At 40.8% G+C, this 22,639-nt stretch overlaps 2 protein-coding genes across 2 annotated transcripts in view; one reads left to right on the forward strand and one right to left on the reverse strand.

Moving 5' to 3' along the window:
* LOC123343590 (putative short-chain dehydrogenase/reductase family 42E member 2) overlaps window positions 1–16,458 on the forward strand; it is a 32,274-nt gene extending 15,816 nt beyond the window's left edge. The window contains 5 exon segments of the mRNA XM_044978759.1: window positions 7,458–7,595; window positions 8,807–8,872; window positions 9,622–9,685; window positions 13,330–13,403; window positions 14,889–16,458. Of these exon segments, the coding sequence (XP_044834694.1) occupies window positions 7,458–7,595; window positions 8,807–8,872; window positions 9,622–9,685; window positions 13,330–13,403; window positions 14,889–15,140 (594 nt within the window). The 3' untranslated portion in view covers window positions 15,141–16,458.
* LOC123344652 (golgin subfamily A member 3-like) lies at window positions 15,777–22,371 on the reverse strand. The gene is made up of 2 exons (XM_044981081.1): window positions 20,682–22,371; window positions 15,777–15,928 (listed from the first exon to the last, which is right to left on the reverse strand). The coding sequence occupies exons 1-2, from the start codon at window positions 22,369–22,371 to the stop codon at window positions 15,777–15,779; spliced, it is 1,842 nt and encodes a 613-aa protein (XP_044837016.1).
* Between the last annotated feature and the right edge of the window lie 268 nt (window positions 22,372–22,639).

A 22,639-nucleotide genomic window follows, 5' to 3' on the forward strand; every position in this document is an offset into this window, starting at 1 on the left:
TAAAATACACATGCTGGTGTGTCGTGGTAAAATAATTGTATCGATACTCATGTGAGGTGATCTGCATAAATCACTTGTGGATTGATCACTCATGAGTAACATAACCATTCCAAAATTATATAATAAAACCTTTTTGTGACACCATCCTATTATATACTATTTGTATATGCCACATATTTCACATAAATGATGGGATGGGGTAGTGTATGTAATTTATTTAATTACAACATTTTCTAATTAAATTTTATATGTAATATTATATAATTATATATATATAAACTTACTATGGCTTCTTCATTATGTTCTTCCTTTTTTCCCATTTTTCTCTGTAATGTGTCTTGGTGTATATTTTTTTTCTTTTAAGTCTTTTTCAACCTCTGTTTTCCTTCATTCTGTTCAGTAATTTTTAAAATTTCAGTTTATTTTATCTACAGCTTTTCCTGCAGCTCTCCTTTGTCTTCAAGACTCTTTTCTGATTCTTTCATATCAGTTTCTTATTTTTCAACATTTTTGCTTTCAGCTGACTCCTCTTTTTCCCTCCTTCCCCCAAGTTCACTTGTCCCTTCCCTTTCCCACCTTTCCCTTTCCTCATTTTTCTTTCCTGTGTTCTCCAATCCTTCCCTCCAATCCTTCCTTCTGCCTAAAACCCCTTCACTCTCTCCTTGGTGATCCCATACTTCCTCATTTTCCCCCTAACTACCTCCAAAACCCCTCATTCTCTCTCCGCTTGCCCCCTAACTCTTGCCCCCTAACTCTTGCCTCCTTCCTCATGTTCTCCAACCAACCCACCCTCTCTGTAGGTCTTCAAAGTACCCCAAATCGCTCTCTCTCTTTCAATCTTCTCCTGTCTTTCATTTCTGGAAATTCTCTCCTCACAATCCTCAATCCTCTTCACTGATCTGCAAACCTCCTCACTGCTTCCCACATCTCCTCACACTCTCCCCTCATTTGTCCTTAACATGCCTTATACTCCTTTCCCTGCCACTGCCCCAAAACACTTTCCCAACTCCTACTCATTTCTGCAAAACCTCCTCCTCACTGCCCTCAAGCCGCCATCTGCTGCTCCGAAGACCTCCTCACTCTTTCCCCTCAATCCACTGTCTATTTAATACATATATTAGTACTTATTTGGCCCCAGAGTATCTGAGTGCCTCCCAAATACTCACAGATTTATTGCCACAAAACCCTATGAGGTAAAGAAGTATTTGTTCGCATTTTGCATATGGGAAATTAAGGCACAGAGAGATATAAGTTTACTTGCCCTAGGACACAAAGGGAATAAACCAGAGATCTCCTTAGTCTCACTCCAGTGCATTAGCCATAAGCAGGGCCGCTCAGAAGATTCAGGGGGCCTGGAGTCTTCGGCGGGGGGGCTCCTGCCGCTGAATTGCTGCCAAAGACCTGGCACTTCGGCGGCGGGTCCTGGGGCGGAAGGACCCCCCACTGCGGGTCTTCGGGGCACTTCGGCGGTGGGTCCCGGAGAGGAAGGACCCCCCACTGCCAAATTGCCGCCAAAGACCTGGAGCAGAAGAAGCTCCAGGGGCCCAGGCCCCGCGAGAGTTTTCCGGGGCCCCCGGAGCAAGTGAAGGACCCCGCTCCAGGGCCCCCGAAAAATTCTCGTGGGGGCCCCTGCGCGGCCCGGGGCAAATTGCCCCACTTGCCCCCCCCTCTGGGCCTGGCCACTAGCTCATCCTTCCTCCCTTTCACTATTTCCCAAATCACCTCACTTCCCTACCATTTGCACTCAAAAATATTTACTCCTCCTTTCCTTCATTGCTACAAAATCCCCTCGTTTCCAAATATTATTCCCAAACTCCCTCAGATATTCCTTCCCATCACTCTGTTGCATATCCTCTGTTCCCCTCACTATTCCCTAAGTCCCCTTTCTCTCTTCTCTCACAATCCCCCAAGCCCCACCTACTTCCACTTCTCATTGTTATCAAACCACTCACTCCCCCAGACATCCTCACTCTTCCTTCCTAAAACTCTTCACTGCCCTCTAAACCCTCTCACTCTCCTCTCCACTCCCCACTGCTCCCAAGCTCCACCTCAGTCTCCCTTCATTGACCCTCAAACCGCCTTTCCCCATCCCCTTGCTGAATCCCAAATCTCCTTACTTTCCCCCTTTCATTGACCTACAAGCTCCCTCACTCCCCCACTCCTTCTCCCTGTTAAAGCTCTCAGGTTTTAAGTGCCCTCCCCTTGTGACAGCTGTAACTCTGCCTTCCCCCGCTCAAAACTGCTACCTCTAACAGGGCCTGTGATACCTCCATGACAGCCAGAAGCCAGAGGGAGCCACATAGTGTATAGCAGAGCGGCAGGGGGCCAAGGGTCATAGGGTGCAATGGAAGGCTGCTAGCAGTTCCAGGACTTAAAAGTAGCCTGGGGACGGGTATAAAGGAACTGTCAAGGGCATGTAGGCATGGGGAGTGTCACTGAATGCCTGCTCAAATATCAGGCCTGTCACTAGCTGTTTTCCATTTGTAGTTTAAGTGATTTCAGTTGTACTGTCCAGCAGAATACTTACAGATATGCATGAAGCCAATTTAAAAAAAAACAACAGAACTTTAGCAAAAGAAACTTCTTTTCTAGTATTTCACTTAGGAGAGTAAAGCAGGTGGCAAATCTGCTGTTCCTTTTGGATATACATGGAACAAAACCATATGTAATTTCATAGAATCATAGAATTCAAGATCAGAAGGGACCATTATGATCATCTAGTCTGACCTCCTGCAAGATGCAGGCCACATAAGCCGATCCACCCACTCCTTAAGCAAGCGACCCCTGCCCCATGCTTCGGAGGAAGGCGAAAAACCTCCAGGGCCACTGCCAATCTACCCTGGAGGAAAATTCCTTCCCGACCCCAAATATGGCGGTCAGCTGAACCCCGAGCATGCGGGCAAGACTCTCCAGCCATACCCTCTGGAAAAAGGCTAACAATATCCTATCATTGACCCATTGTACTAATTACCAGTGTGGCACTTAATTGACCTATTGACTAAGCCCGTTATCCTATCATACCATCTCCTCCATAAACTTATCTAGCTTAATCTTAAAGTCATGGAGGTCCTTCGCCCCCACTGTTTCCTTTGGTAGGCTGTTCCAGAATTGCACTCCTCTGATGGTTAGAAACCTTCGTCTAATTTCAAGCCTAAATTTCCTGACTGACAATTTATATTCGTTTGTCCTCGTGTCTACATTAGCACTGAGCTGAAATAATTCCTCTCCTTCCCTGGTATTTATCCCTCTGATATATTTAAAGAGTGCAATCATATCTCCTCTTATCCTTCTTTTGGTTAAGGAAAACAAACCGAGCTCCTCAAGTCTCCTTTCATACGACAGGCTTTCCATTCCTCGGATCATTCTAGTGGCCCTTCTTTGTACCCGTTCCAGTTTGAATTCATCCTTCTTAAACATGGGAGACCAAAACTGCACACAATACTCCAAATGAGGTCTTACCAACGCCTTATATAACGGGACTAGCACCTCCTTATCCCTACTAGAAATACCTCGCCTAATGCATCCCAAGACCGCATTAGCTTTTTTAACGGCCACATCACATTGCCTACTCATAGTCATCCTACGATCAGGTCCTTCTCCTCCTCCGTTACTTCCAACTGGTGCGTCCCCAGCTTATAACTAAAGATCTTGTTAGTCATCCCTAAATGCATAACCTTACACTTCTCACTATTGAATTTCATCCTGTTACTAATACTCCAGTTTACAAGGTCATCCAAATCTCCCTGGAGGATATCCCGATCCTTTTCCGAATTTGCAATACCTCCCAACTTGGTGTCATCCGCAAACTTTATCAGCCCACTCCTACTCTTGGTTCCCAGGTCAGCGATAAATAGATTGAATAAAATCGGACCCAAAACCGAACCTTGAGGAACTCCACTGGTAACCCCCCTCCAACCCGACAGTTCCCCCTTCAATACGACCCTCTGCAGTCTCCCCTTTAACCAGCTCCTTATCCACCTCTGGATTTTCATTTCGATCCCCATCTTTTCCAATTTAACCATTAATTCCTCATGCAGTACCGTATCAAACGCCTTACTGAAATCAAGATATATTAGATCCACCGCATTTCCCTTGTCTAAAAAATCTGTTACTTTCTCAAAGAAGGAGATCAGGTTGGTTTGGCACGATCTACCTTTCGTAAATCCATGCTGTAATTTGTCCAGTTGCCATCGGCCTCATGCTCCGTAACCACTCTCTCCTTTAAAATTTTTTCCATGACTTTGCATACTACAGATGTTAAACTAACAGGCCTGTAGTTACCCAGGTCACTTTTTTTCCCTTTCTTGAATATAGGAAATATATTAGCTAATCTCCAGTCAAACGGTACAACCCCCGAGTTTAGAGATTTATTAAAAATCATCGCTAACGGTCTTGCAATTTCACTCGCCAATTCCCTTAATATTCTAGGATGAAGATTATCCGGGCCCCCCGATTTACTTCCGTTTAGCTGTTCAAGTTTGGCTTCTACCTCAGATACCGTAATGTCTACCCCCATATCTTCATTCCCATCAGTCCCTCTATCACTATTCCTTAGCCCTTCATTAGCCTCATTAAAGACCGAGGCAAAATATTCGTTCAGATATTGTGCCATTCCAAGATTATCCCTAATCTCCACTCCGTTTAAAGTTTTAAGCGGTCCCACTTCTTCCTTCTTGGTTTTCTTCCTATTTATATGGCTAAAAAACCTTTTGCTATTGGTTTTAATCCCCTTCACTAGGTCCATCTCCACCCGGCTCTTTGCCTTTCTCACTGCTTCCCTACACCCTCTGACCTCAATAAGGTAGGTTTCTTTGCTGATCCCTCCCATTTTCCACTCCTTGTACGCTTTCTGTTTTTTCTTAATCACCCCTCTAAGACACTTGCTCATCCAGCTCGGTCTAAAACTGCTACCTATGAGCCGTTTTCCTTTCTCGGGATACATGCCTCTGACAACTCCTGCAACTTCAACCTGAAGTAACCCCAGGCGTCATCTGCCTTTAGATCCCTAAATATGTTAGTCCAATCCACTTCCCTAACTAGTCGCCTTAATTTAGTAAAGTTAGCCCTTTTGAAATTGTATACCTTAGTCTCAGATGCAATTTTGATTATCCTCCCATTTATTTTGAAACGAATTAGCTCATGATCACTCGAACCAAGGTTGTCCCCTACAACTATTTCCTCAACAAGGTCCTCGTTACTCACCAAAATCAGATCTAAAATGGCATCCCCCCTCATCGGTTCAGCAACTACTTGATGAAGGAATTCATCAGCTATCACGTCTAGGAAAAGCTGAGCCCTATTATTATTACTAGCATTTGTTTCCCAATCTATATCCGGGAAGTTAAAGTCCCCCATGATCAAACAGTTCCTATTAGTATTTACCTCCTTAAAAACATTAAAGAGCTCTCTATCCATATCCAGGCTAGATCCCGGCGGTCTATAGCACACCCCAATCACTATCCCAGGGGAGGCTCTAGTAGTTTTCTTCCCCAATGTGACCATTGCCCAAACAGACTCTGTATTATCCATTGCATTGCTAGTTATTTCGTTACATTTCACCTCATTATTGATATACAATGCTACTCCCCCACCTTTACCTTTGCATCGGTCTTTCCTAAACAGCACATACCCTTCCATACCTGTACTCCAGTCATGGCTACCGTTCCACCATGTTTCGGTTATTCCTATGATATCCGGTTTCAATTCCCGGACCAGGAGCTCCAGTTCCTCCATTTATATAAGAATGCTAGAGAAAGTAGCATATGTTTAAATAATGCACTGATGTGAGACCGTTTATGGATTCATGTAACAGCTAGTATGCAAGTGGCCCCTTTCCTACATATAGCGCACACACACATGAAACCTACAGAAAATAATAGAAGACATATATGCAGTATGAAATACATATGGCCTTTCCATACATTAATGTGGCACAAGGCCACAAGAAGACAAGACAGCAGAGAACACTTTAAACAACACTTTAGACTATATAATTCTCAGTACATTCTCAGTAAATTCAATTGAATGATTTAGCATTTACAATATAAATAATTCATAATAATTAAAGATAGCAGCAGGTTTGTGTAAAAGAAGATCCATTTGGATCTAAAAAAAAGGACATCCCTCAGAACAAGAGACAATACTTGCATCATAATGTGTTCTTGCAACACAATGAGTTAGGATTATGTACCTATAACACTGTGCTAAAATACAGTCATAAACGTCCCAATACCAATAACTTCAACTGGAGAATCAAAGAGCAGTAATTGGCCCTAAATTGGTGATGTTCCTTAACAAAAGGCAAATAATAGAAACACAATAGAGCAAGAAGAAGTATCTTCTAGAAATGAGTTTCATAAGCATAAATACAAGAAATAATTATTCTGCTCTTCTCCGCTCTGATAAGGCCTCAGCTGGAGTACTGTGTCCGGTTCCAGGTGCCACATTTAAGGAAAGATGTGGACAAATTGGAGAAAGTCCAGAGGAGAACAACAAAAATGATTAAAGGTCTAGAAAACCTGACCTATGAGAAAAGATTGAAAAAAATGTGTTTGTTTAGTCTGGAGAAGAGAAGGCTGAGGGGGACATGATAACAGTTTTCAAGTACATAATAGGTTGTTACAAGGATGAAGGAGAAAAATTGTTCTCATTAACCTGAGAATAGGACAAGAAGCAATGGGCTTAAATTGCAGCAAGGGAGGTTTAGGCTGGACTTTAGGGAAAACTTCCTAACTGTCAAGGCGGTTAAGCACTGGAATAAATTGCCTCGGGAGGTTGTGGAATCTCTGTCATTGGAAATTTTTAAGAGCAGGTTAGACAAACACCTGTCAGGGATTGCCTAGATAATACTTAGTCCTGTCTTGAGTACAGGAGACTGGACTCAATGACCTTTTGAGGTCCCTTACAGTCTTAAACTTCTATAATTCTATAATTTCCCATTTTCATTCAGACTACTAATCCTAGTCCAGTAACTTTCCTAGAGGCTATTAATGCTTCTGAAGAGAGTTACCCCTCTTTCTCACAATAATACGCCTAGCAAATTGTCTAACATTGTAGGTGGGGTTGAGGATGTTCTCTCCTGACTGTTTTAAGTGATCAGTTTACTTTCTGGAGCATGATATTTGATTACTTTTAGCTTTGTTTATTAACATGTTATTAAATTATCCAGATCTATTTTTAAAATCTGGCCACAGTGTTTTATTCAATTTCTGTTCTAATAAATGACAAAAAGACAATCTAGACTAGAAGTCTCAAGCACAGTATTTGAGTCATACATTCCCTTAGTAAATAGCAACCTTTTTCATTTTTGATTAAGCGTCCAATCCTGGCATGGAAGTTGGTGGTAAAGTTCCCATTGACTTCAGTGGGAGAAGGACTGGGCTCTGTTTGATGTACTCCTTTTATGTGCAAAATTAAGCCACATCCTGCAGGGATTTCCTGTTTGTATGTTTTTGCAGGTTAATATTCAGAAGGGGCTGTTTCGCTTCAGGTTTGGGGACCCGTCTGCCACAATGAACTGGGTTCATGTACAGAATCTTGTACAAGCTCATATACTGGCTGCTGTGGCTCTTACCTCTGAGAGGAACTATATAGCTGTAAGTAAAAAGAAAAGGAAAAAAACCTGCAACACTCTATCTAGTTTGATACACGTTTAAAATGAAAATAGCTATAATCAGAACAGAACCATGGTACTAGCTCTTAACGCTCATATCATGGTCCACCTGTGCATGGCCTTTGCCCTGCTCTATTGCCATGAAGTACCAGCTACCTTGGTGGCACTAGAGAACATTGAGTGCACTACATAGTGAAGACTCAGTCCACCAGTAGGAAAATACTCTCCCCAAATTTTCTTTATTATTATTCCTCCAACAGGAGCAAAGGAGTAATACACAATTAGAGAATGGAGTTGGGGCTGTTTTACCCCAATCCTCACTATACACAGAGGCCATTAGAGGAGTGGGATTGAGGGTGGGTAAAGTGGTTTGAGATAGTCCCTTCCTCCCCAAGAAGCTGCGAATGGCTGTTGTGAAACTAGCACTCCCAGCTAATATCACAATCCGTGCAGATCAGTTTGCAGAGTCAGGACCTATGTATTTAATTATGGAAAGAAAGTCTTAGACAACCTTAACTATATGTGTTGCTGCGGGCTCTTACCTATATATTTGCACATGCAAACTACCAGCTCTGCACACTCAATACAAGTGCATCTATTTAAAAAAAAATTGTTGCATGTCTTTTCTTCCTTGTTAATACAAATTTTTACCTTGTTTAAAATAATTAATTAAAAAAGAAAAGTACATTGGTAAGACTATCAAAGCATATACTAGTGTTATAGGTTTTATATGTGAAGCTATTAACAGGAAAAAGGTAATAGGTCAAACTTTACTTCACTTGGCCTTCAATGGGGTCTCACCAGTGTAATTAAGAACAGAATATAACCCTACTATTTCCTGTGTGTTCCAAGAAGGTACAATTAAAGTGTCAATTTAGACTCAATTTCACTGTGTTTGGGAATCACAGTAAAATAGCATTTTACCAGCAATAAACTTGTAATAAGCAATTTTATAGTGAATCAGGTTATTAACCAAAATAAAACAATCAGTGTTGTGGCAATCAATTTGTACTGTATACAGAATAATTGTTAATTGAAACAGAATTTGGGTAACCTGTTGATCTGTATATACTTTTATTTATGCTGCTATATTATTTATAAAATCAGTACAGATATTTAAAGAGAGAATGAAAAAATGTCACTCCACACACAGTATCATGTTACTAAGCTGTGTTTTCTCTGTCTCTTTAACAGAGTGGTCAGGCATACTACATAAATGATGGCAAGAATGTCAACCTTTTTGAATGGATAACTCCACTAGTATGTACAATACATATATTTATTTCAAATACAATACAATGAATGTAGAAAAACTGTAGGCCCACATTTTGAAAACTGTATGTGCAAATATGGATGCATAAATCAGGGAATTGCATGCATATATTCCTTTGTAGGTATACAAGTTCAACTTTTGTGTACACACTGGGGGTTTTACATGCTCATCTCAGGTTCAAGAGCACCTTTCCAAATGTTAGCCTTAATAACTAATTGAAGTCAGGACAATGTGTACCGGAATAAGCGAAAGCTACCTTCTTGGTATATTTATTTTATCAGAGTAGTGCCTGATCCTTCCTTCCTACTGACACCAGTAGAAGTTTTTGGTTCACAAAGAATGTAGGCTCAGGCTGTTATTCTGTAATACAAATAATTTTTCCATTAATCACTTTACTGTAAATGATTTACTAAAAACCATAACATTTTAACACTGTAAAATGAGAGATCAGTGCATCATGACTGTGGGATTCGAATCAAAAATACAAAATGCATTTTTCTCACATACACTGCTATTTCAGATAAATGTAATTTCCTACATTTCTCATGTAATTATGTTTGGAACTTTTTGAGAAGAAAAATGGTAAAATAATAACAATAACAACAACAAACTGATTTGAAAAAGAACATCCAGGTTTATATTTTATCTATAAATATTTCCATATATACTTTCTGCTCTGATATCCATACATTTATTAGTTTCTCTTTTGTTATTCACTATTTTTAATCCCTTTCAGTTTGAAAAATTAGGTTGCAGTCCACCATGGATACGTATTCCTACTTGCTTTGTTTACGTAGCAGGTAAAATATTTTTATTTATCTTTCTGTCTATCCTGCTCCCTATCCATAGTATCTGAATGCCATGCATTGGTTAATTTTGCTTTTTTACTTTTTCTCTGAGTTTTTATTTCCATTACACTTTTGTAAAATGCAAGATTGAACAGTTTTAAATTGTGCAATTCCAAAAGTAATTGTTCACTAGCTTTGTGATAATTTAGTTTATATGACACATACTGGTGAAATTCACCCATATGAAGAGAGCCAACACAAGATTTTTCCATCATTTAACTCTCATCTAAAATCTCAATAGGGCTTAAATGGGAATTAAGGGTTCAATGAGCCTTGTGCAGGCTCCCTGAATAGAGGTGAAGTTCACAATATGAATGTAAAAAATTACAGGTAAAAAACTTTGGCCTCATTGTATACTCTAAAATTGATGTTTTTAGGGCTGTTGATTAATCACAGTCCACTCACAGGATTAACTCAAAAAAATTAATCGTCATTAAAAAAATTAATCGCAGTTTTAATTACACTGTTAAACAACAGAATACCAATTTAAATTTATTAAATATTTTGGATGTTATTCTACATTTTCAAATATATTGATTTAAATTACAATACATAATACAAAGTGTACAGCACTCACTTTATATTATCTTTATTACAAATATTTGCACTGTAAAAATAATAAAAGAAATTGTATTTTTCAATTCACCTCATACAAATACCATAGTGCAATCTCTTTATCATGAAAGCACAACTTACAAATGCAGATTTTTTTTGTTTCATAACTGCACTCAAAAACAAAACAATGTAAAACTTTAGAGCCTACAAGTCCATTCAGTCCTACTTCTTGTACAGCCAATCATTAAGAGAAACAAGTTTGTTTACGTATCAGAGGGGTAGCCGTGTTAGTCTGGTTCTGTAGAAGCAGCAAAGAATCCTGTGGCACCTTATAGACTAACAGACGTTTTGCAGCATGAGCTTTCGTGGGTGAATACCCACTTCTTCGGATGCAAGTTTGTTTACATTTACAGGAGATAATGGTACCCACTTTTTATTTACAATGTCACCTGAAAATGAGAACAGATGTTCATATGGCACTTTTGTAGCCGGCATTGCAAAGTATTTACATGCCAGATATGCTAAACATTCGTATGCCCCTTCATGCTTTGGCCACCATTCCAGAGGACATGCTTCCATGCTGGTGATGCTCCTTTATATATTTCCATATATACACATTAATTAATTAACACATTATTACAAAAATAATGTGTTAATTAAATTTGTGACTGAATTCCTTTGGAGAGAATTATGTCTGTTGTTCTGTATTTTACCCGCATTCTGCCATATATTTCATGTTATAGCAATCCCGGATGATGACCCAGCATGTTGTTTGTTTTAAGACCACTTTCACTGCAGATCTGACAAAACACAAAGCAGGTACCAATGTGAGATTTGTAAAGATAGCTACAGTACTCAACCCAAGATTTAAGAATCTGAACTACCTTCCAAAATCTGAGAGGAACAGGATGTGGAGCATGCTTTCAGAAGTCTTAAAAGAGCAACACTCTGATGCGGAAACTACAGAACCCGAACCACCAAAAAAGAAAATCAACTTTGTACTGGTGACATCTGACTCACATGATGAAAATGAACATGTGTTGGTCTGCACTGCTTTGGATCATTATTGAGCAGAACACATCATCAGCATGGACGCATGTCCTCTGGAATGGTGGTTGAAGCATGAAGGGACATATGAATCTTTAGTGCACCTGACTTTTTTGCAGCCCCAAGCAAAAAAAAAACCACCGGCACAGGACGGCCAGACCAGGAGGCAAAGCAAAAAAAACCCCAAAACCCTAGGTGCAGGGCGGCTGGACCCAGAGACAAAGCAAATAAAAATAAACACCAGGGCACAGGGCGGCCGAACAGGGAGGCAAAGCAAAAAAAAAAACAAAAAACCCTGGGTGCAAGGTGGCTGGACCCGGAGGCAAAGCAAAAAAACCAAACCCTGGGTGCAGGGCAGCTGGACCCGGAGGCAAAGCAAAAAAACCAAACCCTGGGTGCAGGGCAGCTGGACCCGGAGACAAAGCAAAAAAACCAAACCCTGGGTGCAGGGCAGCTGGACCCGGAGGCAAAGCAAAAAAACCAAACCCTGGGTGCAGGGCAGCTGGACCCGGAGGCAAAGCAAAAAAACCAAACCCTGGGTGCAGGGCAGCTGGACCCAGAGGCAAAGCAAAAAAACCAAACCCTGGGTGCAGGGCAGCTGGACCCGGAGGCAAAGCAAAAAAACCAAACCCTGGGTGCAGGGCAGCTGGACCCGGAGGCAAAGCAAAAAAAACAACAAAACCCTGGGTGCAGGGTGGCTGGATCCAGAGGCAAAGCAAAAAAAACAACAAAACCCTGGGTGCAGGGTGGCTGGACCCGGAGGCAAAGCCAAAAAAACACCAAAAACCCTGGGTGTAGGGCAGCTGGACCCGGAGGCAAAGCAAATAAATAAATAAACCCCAGGGCGCAGGTCAGCCGGACCTGGAGGCAAAGCAAAAAAAACAAAACAAAAACCCTGGGTGCAGGGTGGCCGGACCCGGAGGCAAAGCAAAAAAAAACACAAGAGTAGCCATGCCGCCCTAGGATTGGACGGAATGGCGCCCCTTAGAATCTGCTGCCCCAAGCACGAGCTTGCTTGGCTGGTGCCTGGAGCCAGCCCTCCCTGACATGTAAATATCTTGTGATGCCAGCTACAACAGAGCCATGCAAATGCCTATTCTCACTTTCAGGTCACACTGTAAACCAGAAGCGGGCAGAATTATCTCCTGCAAATGTAAACAAACTTGTTTGTCGGAGCGATTGGCTGAACAAGAAATAGGACTGAGTAGACTTGTAGGCTCTAAAGTTTTACATTGTTTTATTTTTGAATTAAGTAATTTTTTGTACGTAACTCTACATTTTTAAGTTCAACTTTCATGATAAAGAGATTGCACTACAGTACTTGTATTACGTGAATTGAAAAATACTATTTCTTTTATTTTTACAGTGCAAATATTTATAATAAAAATAAATATAAAGTGAGCACTGTACGCCTTTGTATTCTGTGTTGTAATTGAAATCAACATATTTGAAAATGTGGAAGACATCCAAAAATACTTACATAAATGGTATTCTACTATTAACTGCATGATTAATTGCAATTAATTTTTTTAATCATGCAATTAATTACAATTAATTTTTTTAATTGCTTGACAGCCCAAGGTGTTTTCCTTGCGATGCTGAATTCTGCATCTTGTGCATCCCAAACTCCCTCTGACATCTATGAGAATCTTGGGTGTGAAACAAATGCAGAATCCAACCTACAATGGCTTGTTATCTCTATGTTTTCCAAAGTCTTGTAGTTATTTAATCAATCTACAGGCCTACATCCAATCATGCAAACTCTTTATTCATATAAGTAATCCCAAATAGGCCCCTACTTTATGGTACAAAAATAGCACCAATCCAACCCATCTTACTGAAGCAAGTAGTGCTACGGACTTCAATTATTTTGTCCACAGTTCTTTAACAATTTAAATTTTCTTTAACATTACCTACATGAACAGTTATACTAAAATTAAAATATCTTAGTGGTTTACCATTGTTATCTCAAGTAGTAACTTTCTGTTTCACAGCCACAGCAATGGAATATCTGCACTTGGCACTGAAACCAGTTATTGAATTTACACCTTTGCTGACCAGAAATGAGGTAAAATATGTCTTTATAAAATATCTAATTAAAATTTGCAGGAAGCATGTTATATTAATACTGGGGGCACAATGTTGCAGTAAGCTCACAAAGAATTCACACAAGTCAAAGAATAAAACTCCCCATCTGTGCGCCGTCTTTAACCTGCAGTTTTCATGGCAAAAATAAATGCCAGCCACAATTTGGGCCATATGGTATATTTGTTATTAGAAATATGATGCCTAAATAATTTCTGTCCATTTAAACACACTTGTATTATTTATGTTGTTATTTAATAATTCCCAAGAAAATGCAATGATTGTTATTTTTAGAAAACACAAGCAAATAAGAAGCAATGGTTTTAGTCTGTACCAGTAATTAAACATTGCTAAACAATTTGCGACAAAAAAAGAAACAAATCTCAACAATCTTGGTAAAATGACAAGTAATTATTTCACTTAGTGTGAGTAGCTAAAAATTGCTATAGGGAAGATCATCTTCACTATTTCTGCAAGAGTAAGATCTTCTGATCTGACTTAGGGAGATGTGTGGTGCCAAGAGCCACCACCCCCATGCCATCATTGTCTTCCAATTCATCTTCTCAATGGATTAAGTACAAGGCTGGGACTGCATGGTTTGGACCTGGAGCCCTGACCAAGAGTGAGAGGAGCCACTTGCCATAGAAATCTTCCCTTCTGAGGCTACAGATCTCCACTAGGGCATCCCAAGCCTACCATAATGCTGCTTACATTTGCAGTTTCTCAGCACCTGCCCCTCTCCACCTCTTCAAAAGATGGGAGTGACACAGTCACAAGGAAGGATGGTTCAGTGGTCAGAGCACTTGCTGGGGCTTGGGAGATACATGTTCAATTCCATGCTCTGCCACAGACTTCCAGTGTGACTTTGGGCAAGCCAATTTAGGGTAGATTTTGAAGGTATTTAGGCACCTAAAGATGCAGATAGGCATCTTTTGGAATTTTCAAAAGCATCCAGGTGCCAAGGCACTTCTGAAAATCCCACTAGGTGACTATCTGAATTTTTAGATGCCTACATACCTTTAAAAATCTGGTCATTAGTCTTTCCTCAGTTCCCTATACACCCCTCAAGTGTAGTGAAGATAAATATTCTAAAGATTGTGGGCACTTAGATATTATGGTAATGTGGGGCCATGGAATACGATAGATGGATGGATGCATGTCAGGTGCCTGACCAATAGCATAGCGAGATGCTGCTGGAGAGGGTCTGAGCATCCTGTGTAGATGTCCAAAAGGCTGGAAGATAGCAGCTTCTGCCTTCTCTATAGACTCCCAAGACCCTCCATTTGTGAGGACAATTTGAAGGAGAATGTGAGGTATGTCCATGGGAGTGTACAGTTTGACCCAAAGTTATTTTTAATTTGAGAATTTGCTTTTTCATATTCTGTTGTGCTACCATTCACATAACAGAGTTTTGTTCAAGGTTTGGAATGTATGCAGCTCTTTGACAGTTGGTTCTTTTGCCTCGTAGGTGCGGAACATTGCCGTGACTCACACATTCCGAATAGACAAGGCACGCAGCCAGCTAGGTTATTATCCAAAGAATTTCACATTTGCCGATTCTGTGGACCATTTTATTAAAACAAGACCAGTAAAACAGAATCATCACATCTTCCTTAAAGTCATACTTTCCTTAATTGGTAGCTTTCTAAGTTTGATATTTCTTTCTTTTACATTAGCAGATCTTCCAATTATGCATTTTTTCAAAGAAAACCAACATTAACTTATGTTTCCTGAGCATTAATAAACTGGCATGTAATCAGTCACAGTATAGACCTCGGCTCACATGGGCTGCATTACTCTGCACCAGATATTAGCTCCGATGTAATAGGCAGTTATTTTTAGGCTTAAACTAAAAAAAGACAGCACATCAGTAAACCTTCTTAAAAGGTTAAAATAAAGTATAGTAAGGTCAGAAGGCCAAAGATGATCACCCATGACAAATGCAGGAGTCAAAGCTGTTGGATCTATTTGTTTCACACCAAAAGGGCTTCTTTCCAAACTGCTTGTTGAAGTGGATGACAAACTGGAAGAGACGGAACTACAGTAAATCTGCAATACTGTATCAACAAAGACAAGCACAGCTAGAATAAGGAGAAAGACTGACCAGACCTGTTGCCAATGCATGTTATTGCGGGGAATACAGAGAAACTGGAAAATAGAACAACAAAAGTGAAAAATAGATTCATGTAAACAAAACACAATGCATACTAGCTGTACAGAAAAGATGCATGCAATGTAATTTTTGTGTGTGAATGAGTTGTATTGTGACACTGCATAAGAGGTGAAATAAAAGTGTACTTGAAATTCAGCATGTATTAAGGCTCTCTCACATGCAGTGAGTGACCTTTATTAGTACTCATTCATAATGTCCCACAATACCAGGTACCAAGCTTAGTAGCAATGCATAGTGGTCACTGGCCTCTAATTGGCCTCCATCAAACTTCTGAGGACTTCCAGAAGTAGTGTCCAATTGTTGATGCACTTTGTTCTGGTCCATTGTTAAAGTATCTAATTTCAAGAGCCAACAGACACCAGTACAACCCCTGTGTACCTTAATTATATTGAATATAATTAATGAAATAACATTGTTAAGGAAATGTCATCATCCTGTACTGCATTTATGCCAGATCTTTTTAAAGCTGAAATGTGGATGTCCTGTTTGTGTGTGTCCTTTGTCTCTTGAAAGTGATGCAAATGTTATGTTATTGGACAAATAAGTATATTATAAAAACTATTTAAACAAGAAGGAAACTTTGAGAAAAGCCCACACACATACACTGACCAGGACATTTCCTCCCGCTTTGTTCTACTTTCTATGAGTTACTAAGGCTTGTGTCTTCCTATGTGACCATACAGACCTAGAGGAATGGAGACATAATCCTGACTTAAAAAATAACGATGTTACATTTCCTTTTCTTTTTCAAATGATACTTAGTAGTTCATCTATTTGTATTGGTCCTTGACTGGTGTGTATGAATTTTGAGATCACCTTGTATTTATACATTTAGCCAGCCCATGAAATAGGACTTTTTTCTGCAGCACCTTTTAAATTGAATTTTCACTTAATTATTAAAAGAAGTGATGTGTCAGTTGTTTGGTTATATACGTCCTTTCAGCTGCTAACATTAATAACATGCTTATTGAAAGATTATTAGAATGAAATAGGCATCTAAAACTCATATATTTTCAGTAACATATTCTCATCTGAATACAGCCAGTTGAAAATATGCCACTAGATGGAAATGCAAAAAGTTACATATAGTTTAGCATCATTTTCCAAAGTTCTTCCAAGAGATAAGGGAAACTGAGCCATTGTCACAAACATCAATTTGCACAGCCAGGTAGACTGATAACACCAAGAAGATTGTTTGGGCTGCTTACCCAAAAGCAGGGGGTTGTTTGGCTGACCACAAACCTGCTGGATATCCCAGAATCCATTGATGACCACTGACATCTAAGTGGAAGGTTCCTCCATCTGACCCCATCCTTACCCAATGGCTTCCTGGCAATGTGACTTAACTGGAGCCTCACTAACAGGGACTTCCCTCTGACCACAGCAATCCCTGCAACACTCAGGAGGGCTATGGCTTAAAAGTAGCAGTCAGTGGCTATATTACCTTTTCCAGGTAAGGTCTGTGGGGATGAAGGGGGTGGGGGAAGTGTGACGTGCATTCTTGCACTGGCCCACCCAGTCTCCTCCACTTCCCTCAATATGGATCCGAGCCATGCAGAGAATGCCGCTCTCAGGTCTGAGGGTTAGCATGCTATTACGAAAGTGTCTGAAACAGCCATTCTGTTGTATGATCTAACAACATACTAGCTGCACTCATGTGAAAAAGTTTAGTAAGCACTATTCTCCTTTGAGTGACACGGTAAAGGTGCTATATGTTATCCAGTTCATTTCCCTCTCCCAACCCACCATCTGTTGCGTCTCGGTGCCTCTCAGGCGGGCACGGACAGAGCCCAACAATCAATGTGATTGGTAGCAAAGTCATTTATTTCTCTCCAGCATGCTCTTATATACAATTATGGCAGGCAATCAAGCAATTGCTAATTGGTTAATAAGATACACACAAGCACAGCTATAACTTCATAGGGTAATTGTCATCCTGTACAACTTTCTGATTTATTATCCTGTTTACTGCCTACTGGCAGATGAGAACCAGCCCAAGGCCAGCTTCGCACTACACAGCTCACAGCCTAATTAGCCCGTCCTTGAAGTCTAAACACTTCGGCTTCTCATATACCCATCTGCCAAGTTCCCACATCTCCTCCCTTTTCTCAAAATCAAAAAGAAAAGGAGAGAAGGCATTAGCAAAACATTCCCAACTTATAAAATCAATACTACAATCTACACAAGCCAAAGCTAAAAGGCAAATAAAAACGCCAGCTGCCTAACTAAACCGTAACAATATCTTCCGCAGTGCCCTACTTTTACCTATTACATCCCTCCTCCAGGTAACGCAAGTGGCCCAAGGGGCCAGGAGGGTCCTGCCAATGTGCGTGCCACACAACAACAACGGCGGCCACACAAATAGCAAAAATACAAAAGGCAAGCAGCAAAAATACACAGCATTTCCCACATCTCCCCCCTTTACTCAAAATCAAAATATTTCCTTATTCTATAGGGCGCACCTATAACCATGCAATTCTTAACACATAACACCAACAACATCAGACAAAACAAACATAAATTAACAAGGGTAAAACACAAAGATGGTGTAAATTTTGCAGGGTTCCCCCCTACTCTATTGCACACCAACCTGTGACAAATTTCTATTACCAATTCATCCCTCATATGTCAGGTGATCAAACTGACACTGAGGGGGGGGGGGTCCTAGAAAAACACACCAAAAACCACATAAAAATCTTCCCTAAAACAACACAACAACAATTCTGGCCAGAAAACAAACACCACAAGACAAAACATAGAACACAAAACATAAATTTTACTCTGTTAATAAATGGATGGTACATTAAATGCTATGCAGCTAGCAGCAATTTTCTATAATATCTAAAAAACAAAAGCAAATCTACCCCTACTGGGCAATCAATCATTACATAAAATATACAAACACCCTTATTAACATCAGGCAAAACAGGGGAATTACGTCATCAATTAAATCAGTCACATTAATACAGTTGCTTCCTGGCTTGCTTCTAAATTCAAAGCTATTCACAGCTTAAAATTTCTTACATTAACTTCTACTTTTAAACACTGAAGAAAAACATCACCACTATATACCCTTAGGACCTAATACAATCTCAATTACATAGCACTATACACATTCTTCAGCTAATGCAACAAAATTATTCATAGCCAAACAATTACAAACTAATTTATTTGCCTAAATTTATTTACAAACATTTTAAAAACACCAAAAAACTTTACTCTTTGCATCTTTACAAAATTCAACTGCTGTCCCCTCTAGCAACCACAGAATTAACTTTTTACTGTGCCTTAAATTACTCGCTTGTTCTCCAACAACTACCTTTCTCAACTTAAATCACCATTCCAAGTATCCCCCTGAATATTTGAAATTCCCAAGCTTGTGCTCAATGACCTGTTCGTTCCACTACACCCTCACAAGTTTCCAACCAGTTTTATAATCTCTTTATTTATTGCCTGCCCGTCTGGGCCCGATCCTTTTTTCCTCTCCAAATTCTCTGTCTATTGCCTGCCCGCCTGGGCCCGATCCTTTTTCCTCCCAGAAATGTTCCGTCCATGGACACTAGCTTATCCCACCATCAATTTAGCTAGGAGGGTATACCTTTTAACTAGCCCCCACCCATCTGATATTCTTCTGTGAACAATTATCTGTACTTTCCCACCGTGGGGGCCACATTCTCAAGGATAACTTTAATTACAACATCTATTTTAATATAGGCTACATCTAGTATCAAGCAGTCTTACAGCTGCCAATATCAGCACATAACACAAAATTTACAAAAATCTAGCAAGGCTAACAAAAGCACTTTACATAAAGGTACTTAGGGTCACATAAATTCAAAGCCATTCTTCCAAATTACCTAAATTTATGCCTAGTAACCTACAACTCCCCTGTTGCATCGCAAGAGCAGGAACGAAGTCCAAGCAGAGAGAGAGAGTGTGTGTGTATGCATCCATCTTTATTCATTCCCAGCATGCTCTTATATACAACATGATAAGCAATCACAATTGCTAATTAGTTAATTAAACCCACACAGCCGCAGCTGTAACTCATAGGGTAATTATCATTCTACACACCTGTCTACCTATTCACAATTAGCTGGCCAATGAGAACAAGCCCAAAGCCAGCCCTTCACACACAATTCTCAATCCAGAAGCCTTCAGCATCTCACATTCAATCCCACATCTCCCCCCTTTATTTACAATCAAAAGAAAAGGAAAAAGGAAAACAAGATAAAAACATTCACCAAACATTTTCAACTTATAACAGCATAACACCACAATCTATCTTAATCAAATATTATGTTATTCATAAAACATTTGCAACTCATAACAGCATAACATTATAACCTATCATAAACAAAAATTAAAACTTTATAAGATCAACCTATATGACCATTCAATCCTTAACATATAATTTCAAAAACATCAAACGAACAAAACAAAACACAATAAACAAATGATGTAACCTCTGCAGGACCCCCCCCCCTTTTTTTTTTTTTTTTTTTTTTAATCATCCCTCAGCTGTCAGGTGATCAAACTGACACTGAGGGTGGTGGGGGGTCTTAAGGAAAAAAACATCAAACCACATGACAATACAACAACAATTCTGGCCAGAAAACAGACAACACAAAACATAACAAGGAACATAAAACATAAATCTTAGTTCTAAATAATAATTGCATGGTACCACACAGATTTTCTTTCAAACACAAAAAATCATCTCAAGTGAGTAATTCATTCATGGAGGATCAGACAGAAAAAGTCCTGGCAGAGCTAACAAACAGCTCTCCTCCGGGGGCTCTGGTTTCGCGACATCTGAGCGCGTCTCGTGAGGCTCCTCCGCATCTGCCTGCCGTCACTCCGGAGGACGCAACCAAGGCCGGACCCACCTCGCTGGCATCCACCTGGGACCCGCATCAGTGGCAACACACACATAACCCCTGCCCCACGTTAGCAAGTCAACTGGTCCTTTCCATATTTGCTGCTGATAATCAAACCATTTGACCGAGGGTCGGGGAGCCGCACCCTGCTCTTCCCCAGTCATCCCGCTGACATGTTTAATCGCGGGGGGCACCTGGCTGTTTTTACCAAGATGTAACCAATTAAGTACGTAAAGAGCTTGCAGCAACCGAACGGCAGGCATCTTATCCAAGGCGTCTGCCCGCTCACTGCAAATCCCCCCTTTTTGTCTTAAAAGGAGCGCCTTAAAAGAGGCATGAGCACATTCAATAATAGCGTGTAGTTTGTCTACTTCAGCCTGAAGGGTTTGGACAAGCAGTTCTTTGGCTTGTAGCTCCTTCTTAATTTCACTCAGCTCAAGAACAGCAGCTCTATAATGACGACGGTTATGTGCTGCATCTACTTTGGCTGCCGCAACCTGCTTTTGAAGGTTATTAACTTTTGACTTTTCTCTTTCTAAGGCAGTCTGTAAAGCTTGAATATTTAGGACTGCTTGAACCCGGAGATTCAGCTGCACCAGGTCTGCCTCTCTCTCTGCTAGTATTGTTTCGGGGATGTTGCTGTGCTCTCGCAAAGCAATGTTAGACTGACCAAAACCAGTGAGCTTCCCCCGTTCATGTTCCAGTTCGAGGGCCAATTTCTTGTTTATTTCTTCCAAACGTTTTATCTTTCTCCTGAAACCTCTAGATTCTCGAAGCTCCTGGCTGGTGAGTGAAATTACTTCTTGCAGCTCTTTCTCCGACATCATCTTACTGTGGCTAACAGCCTGCAGCTCTATCTCCAAAGCTTGAATCCGTTCATGGGAAGCCTGGTTATTTCCTCCATCAGCGATTTGTGCATCCTGTTCTTTTTGCACTGACTGGAGGTGGCTTTCTAACTCCACTATCTGCTGGTGAACCTGGGATACTTCCTTCTGAAGTCTTGAGCATTCAACATCAATGGACTGCTTTTCACTTCGAAGTTTCAGTAACTCCCGTTTTAATTCTTTCACTTCTAAATCCAGCCGCTTCTTTGTAGATTTCAATTCACTAATCAGCTGGTCCTGTGAACTTGCATCTCTTTGATAAGCTTCCACCATTAACTTTTGCTGTAAGAACTGCTCCTTTACTTTTTGGGTCTGTTTCTTCAGGCTGGCACTTTCCTGTTGCAGATTTTCCATCTGGCTCAATTGTGCCAAGATTTCTGATACTGCTTCAGTACTTTCACCTAAGAAGTTTGCTCCTTCATCAAGTTCTTCTTTGCTTGCTTTTGCTGCCTGCAGAGCTACCTCTAGGACAATCTTCTCATTCTGCAAATATTGGATCGTGTCATCCTTAGAAATAACATCACCCTGGAATTCCTCTAACCTGGCCACCAGCTCATCATATTGAGTCTGTAGGTCATTTAGGGACTGCTCTTTGGTGTGCAATGATTCTTGGGTTAAGGTGAGCTGCTTCATGAGCACTAGATGCTCTTGCTGTAAAGATTCAAACTGTAGATCTCGCTGATGCAGAATCAATTTAACCTGTTCCAGTTCTCGCTCCAGTGTTACTGCAAAATCAGCCATTTTCTGAAGTTGTCTTCTCTCATCCTCAAACTCCTCCAATCGTCTCTGCGCGGTGAGCCATACTGGACTCAGGGAGAAAACCTCCTTATCACCCTGAGCCACCGATTTCCAGAGCTCACAGCCCAACCGCTCCCAAACAGTATTATTACTTGATTGAACGGAAAGTCCCCCTCTTCGTCCCCACCGCAACAGGCGGGATAACGCATCAGAGGGGAACTTTTCCCCCCACCGCTCCGTGATGCGTATCAAATCTGCTGACGCAGCAGTTCCCATATTAGCTACTCACTTCTTGGTTCGAGTGTACCTCCCTTGTCAGATGCCCTGCGGCTCCCAGCCGCTCGCTCGAACACCCTGCGGCTCCCAGCCACTTGTCAGGTACGCCTCCTTTCTTCGGACGCCCCGCGGCTTCCCAGCCGCTCGTTCGGATTCCCTGCGGCTCCCAGCCGCTTGTCAGGCACGCCTCCTCTCTCGGACGCCCTGCAGCTCTCAGCTGCTCGCTCGGACGCCGTGCAGCTCCCAGCTTTGATGCGTTCCCACTTGG

Source organism: Mauremys mutica, chromosome 11 (genome assembly GCF_020497125.1).
Source record: "Mauremys mutica isolate MM-2020 ecotype Southern chromosome 11, ASM2049712v1, whole genome shotgun sequence".
NCBI lineage: Eukaryota > Metazoa > Chordata > Testudines > Geoemydidae > Mauremys > Mauremys mutica.

What these genes read in the sequence shown, in the direction of transcription:
- LOC123344652 (XM_044981081.1), bottom strand. Translation starts at nt 22,371, where the DNA reads ATGGGAACTGCTGCGTCAGCAGATTTGATACGCATCACGGAGCGGTGG. An exon ending in ACTTAATTGGTTACATCTTG is followed by an intron (nt 15,929 to 20,681) that starts GTAAAAACAGCC and finishes TCTTGAAATTAG; the next exon opens with ATACTTTAACAATGGACCAG.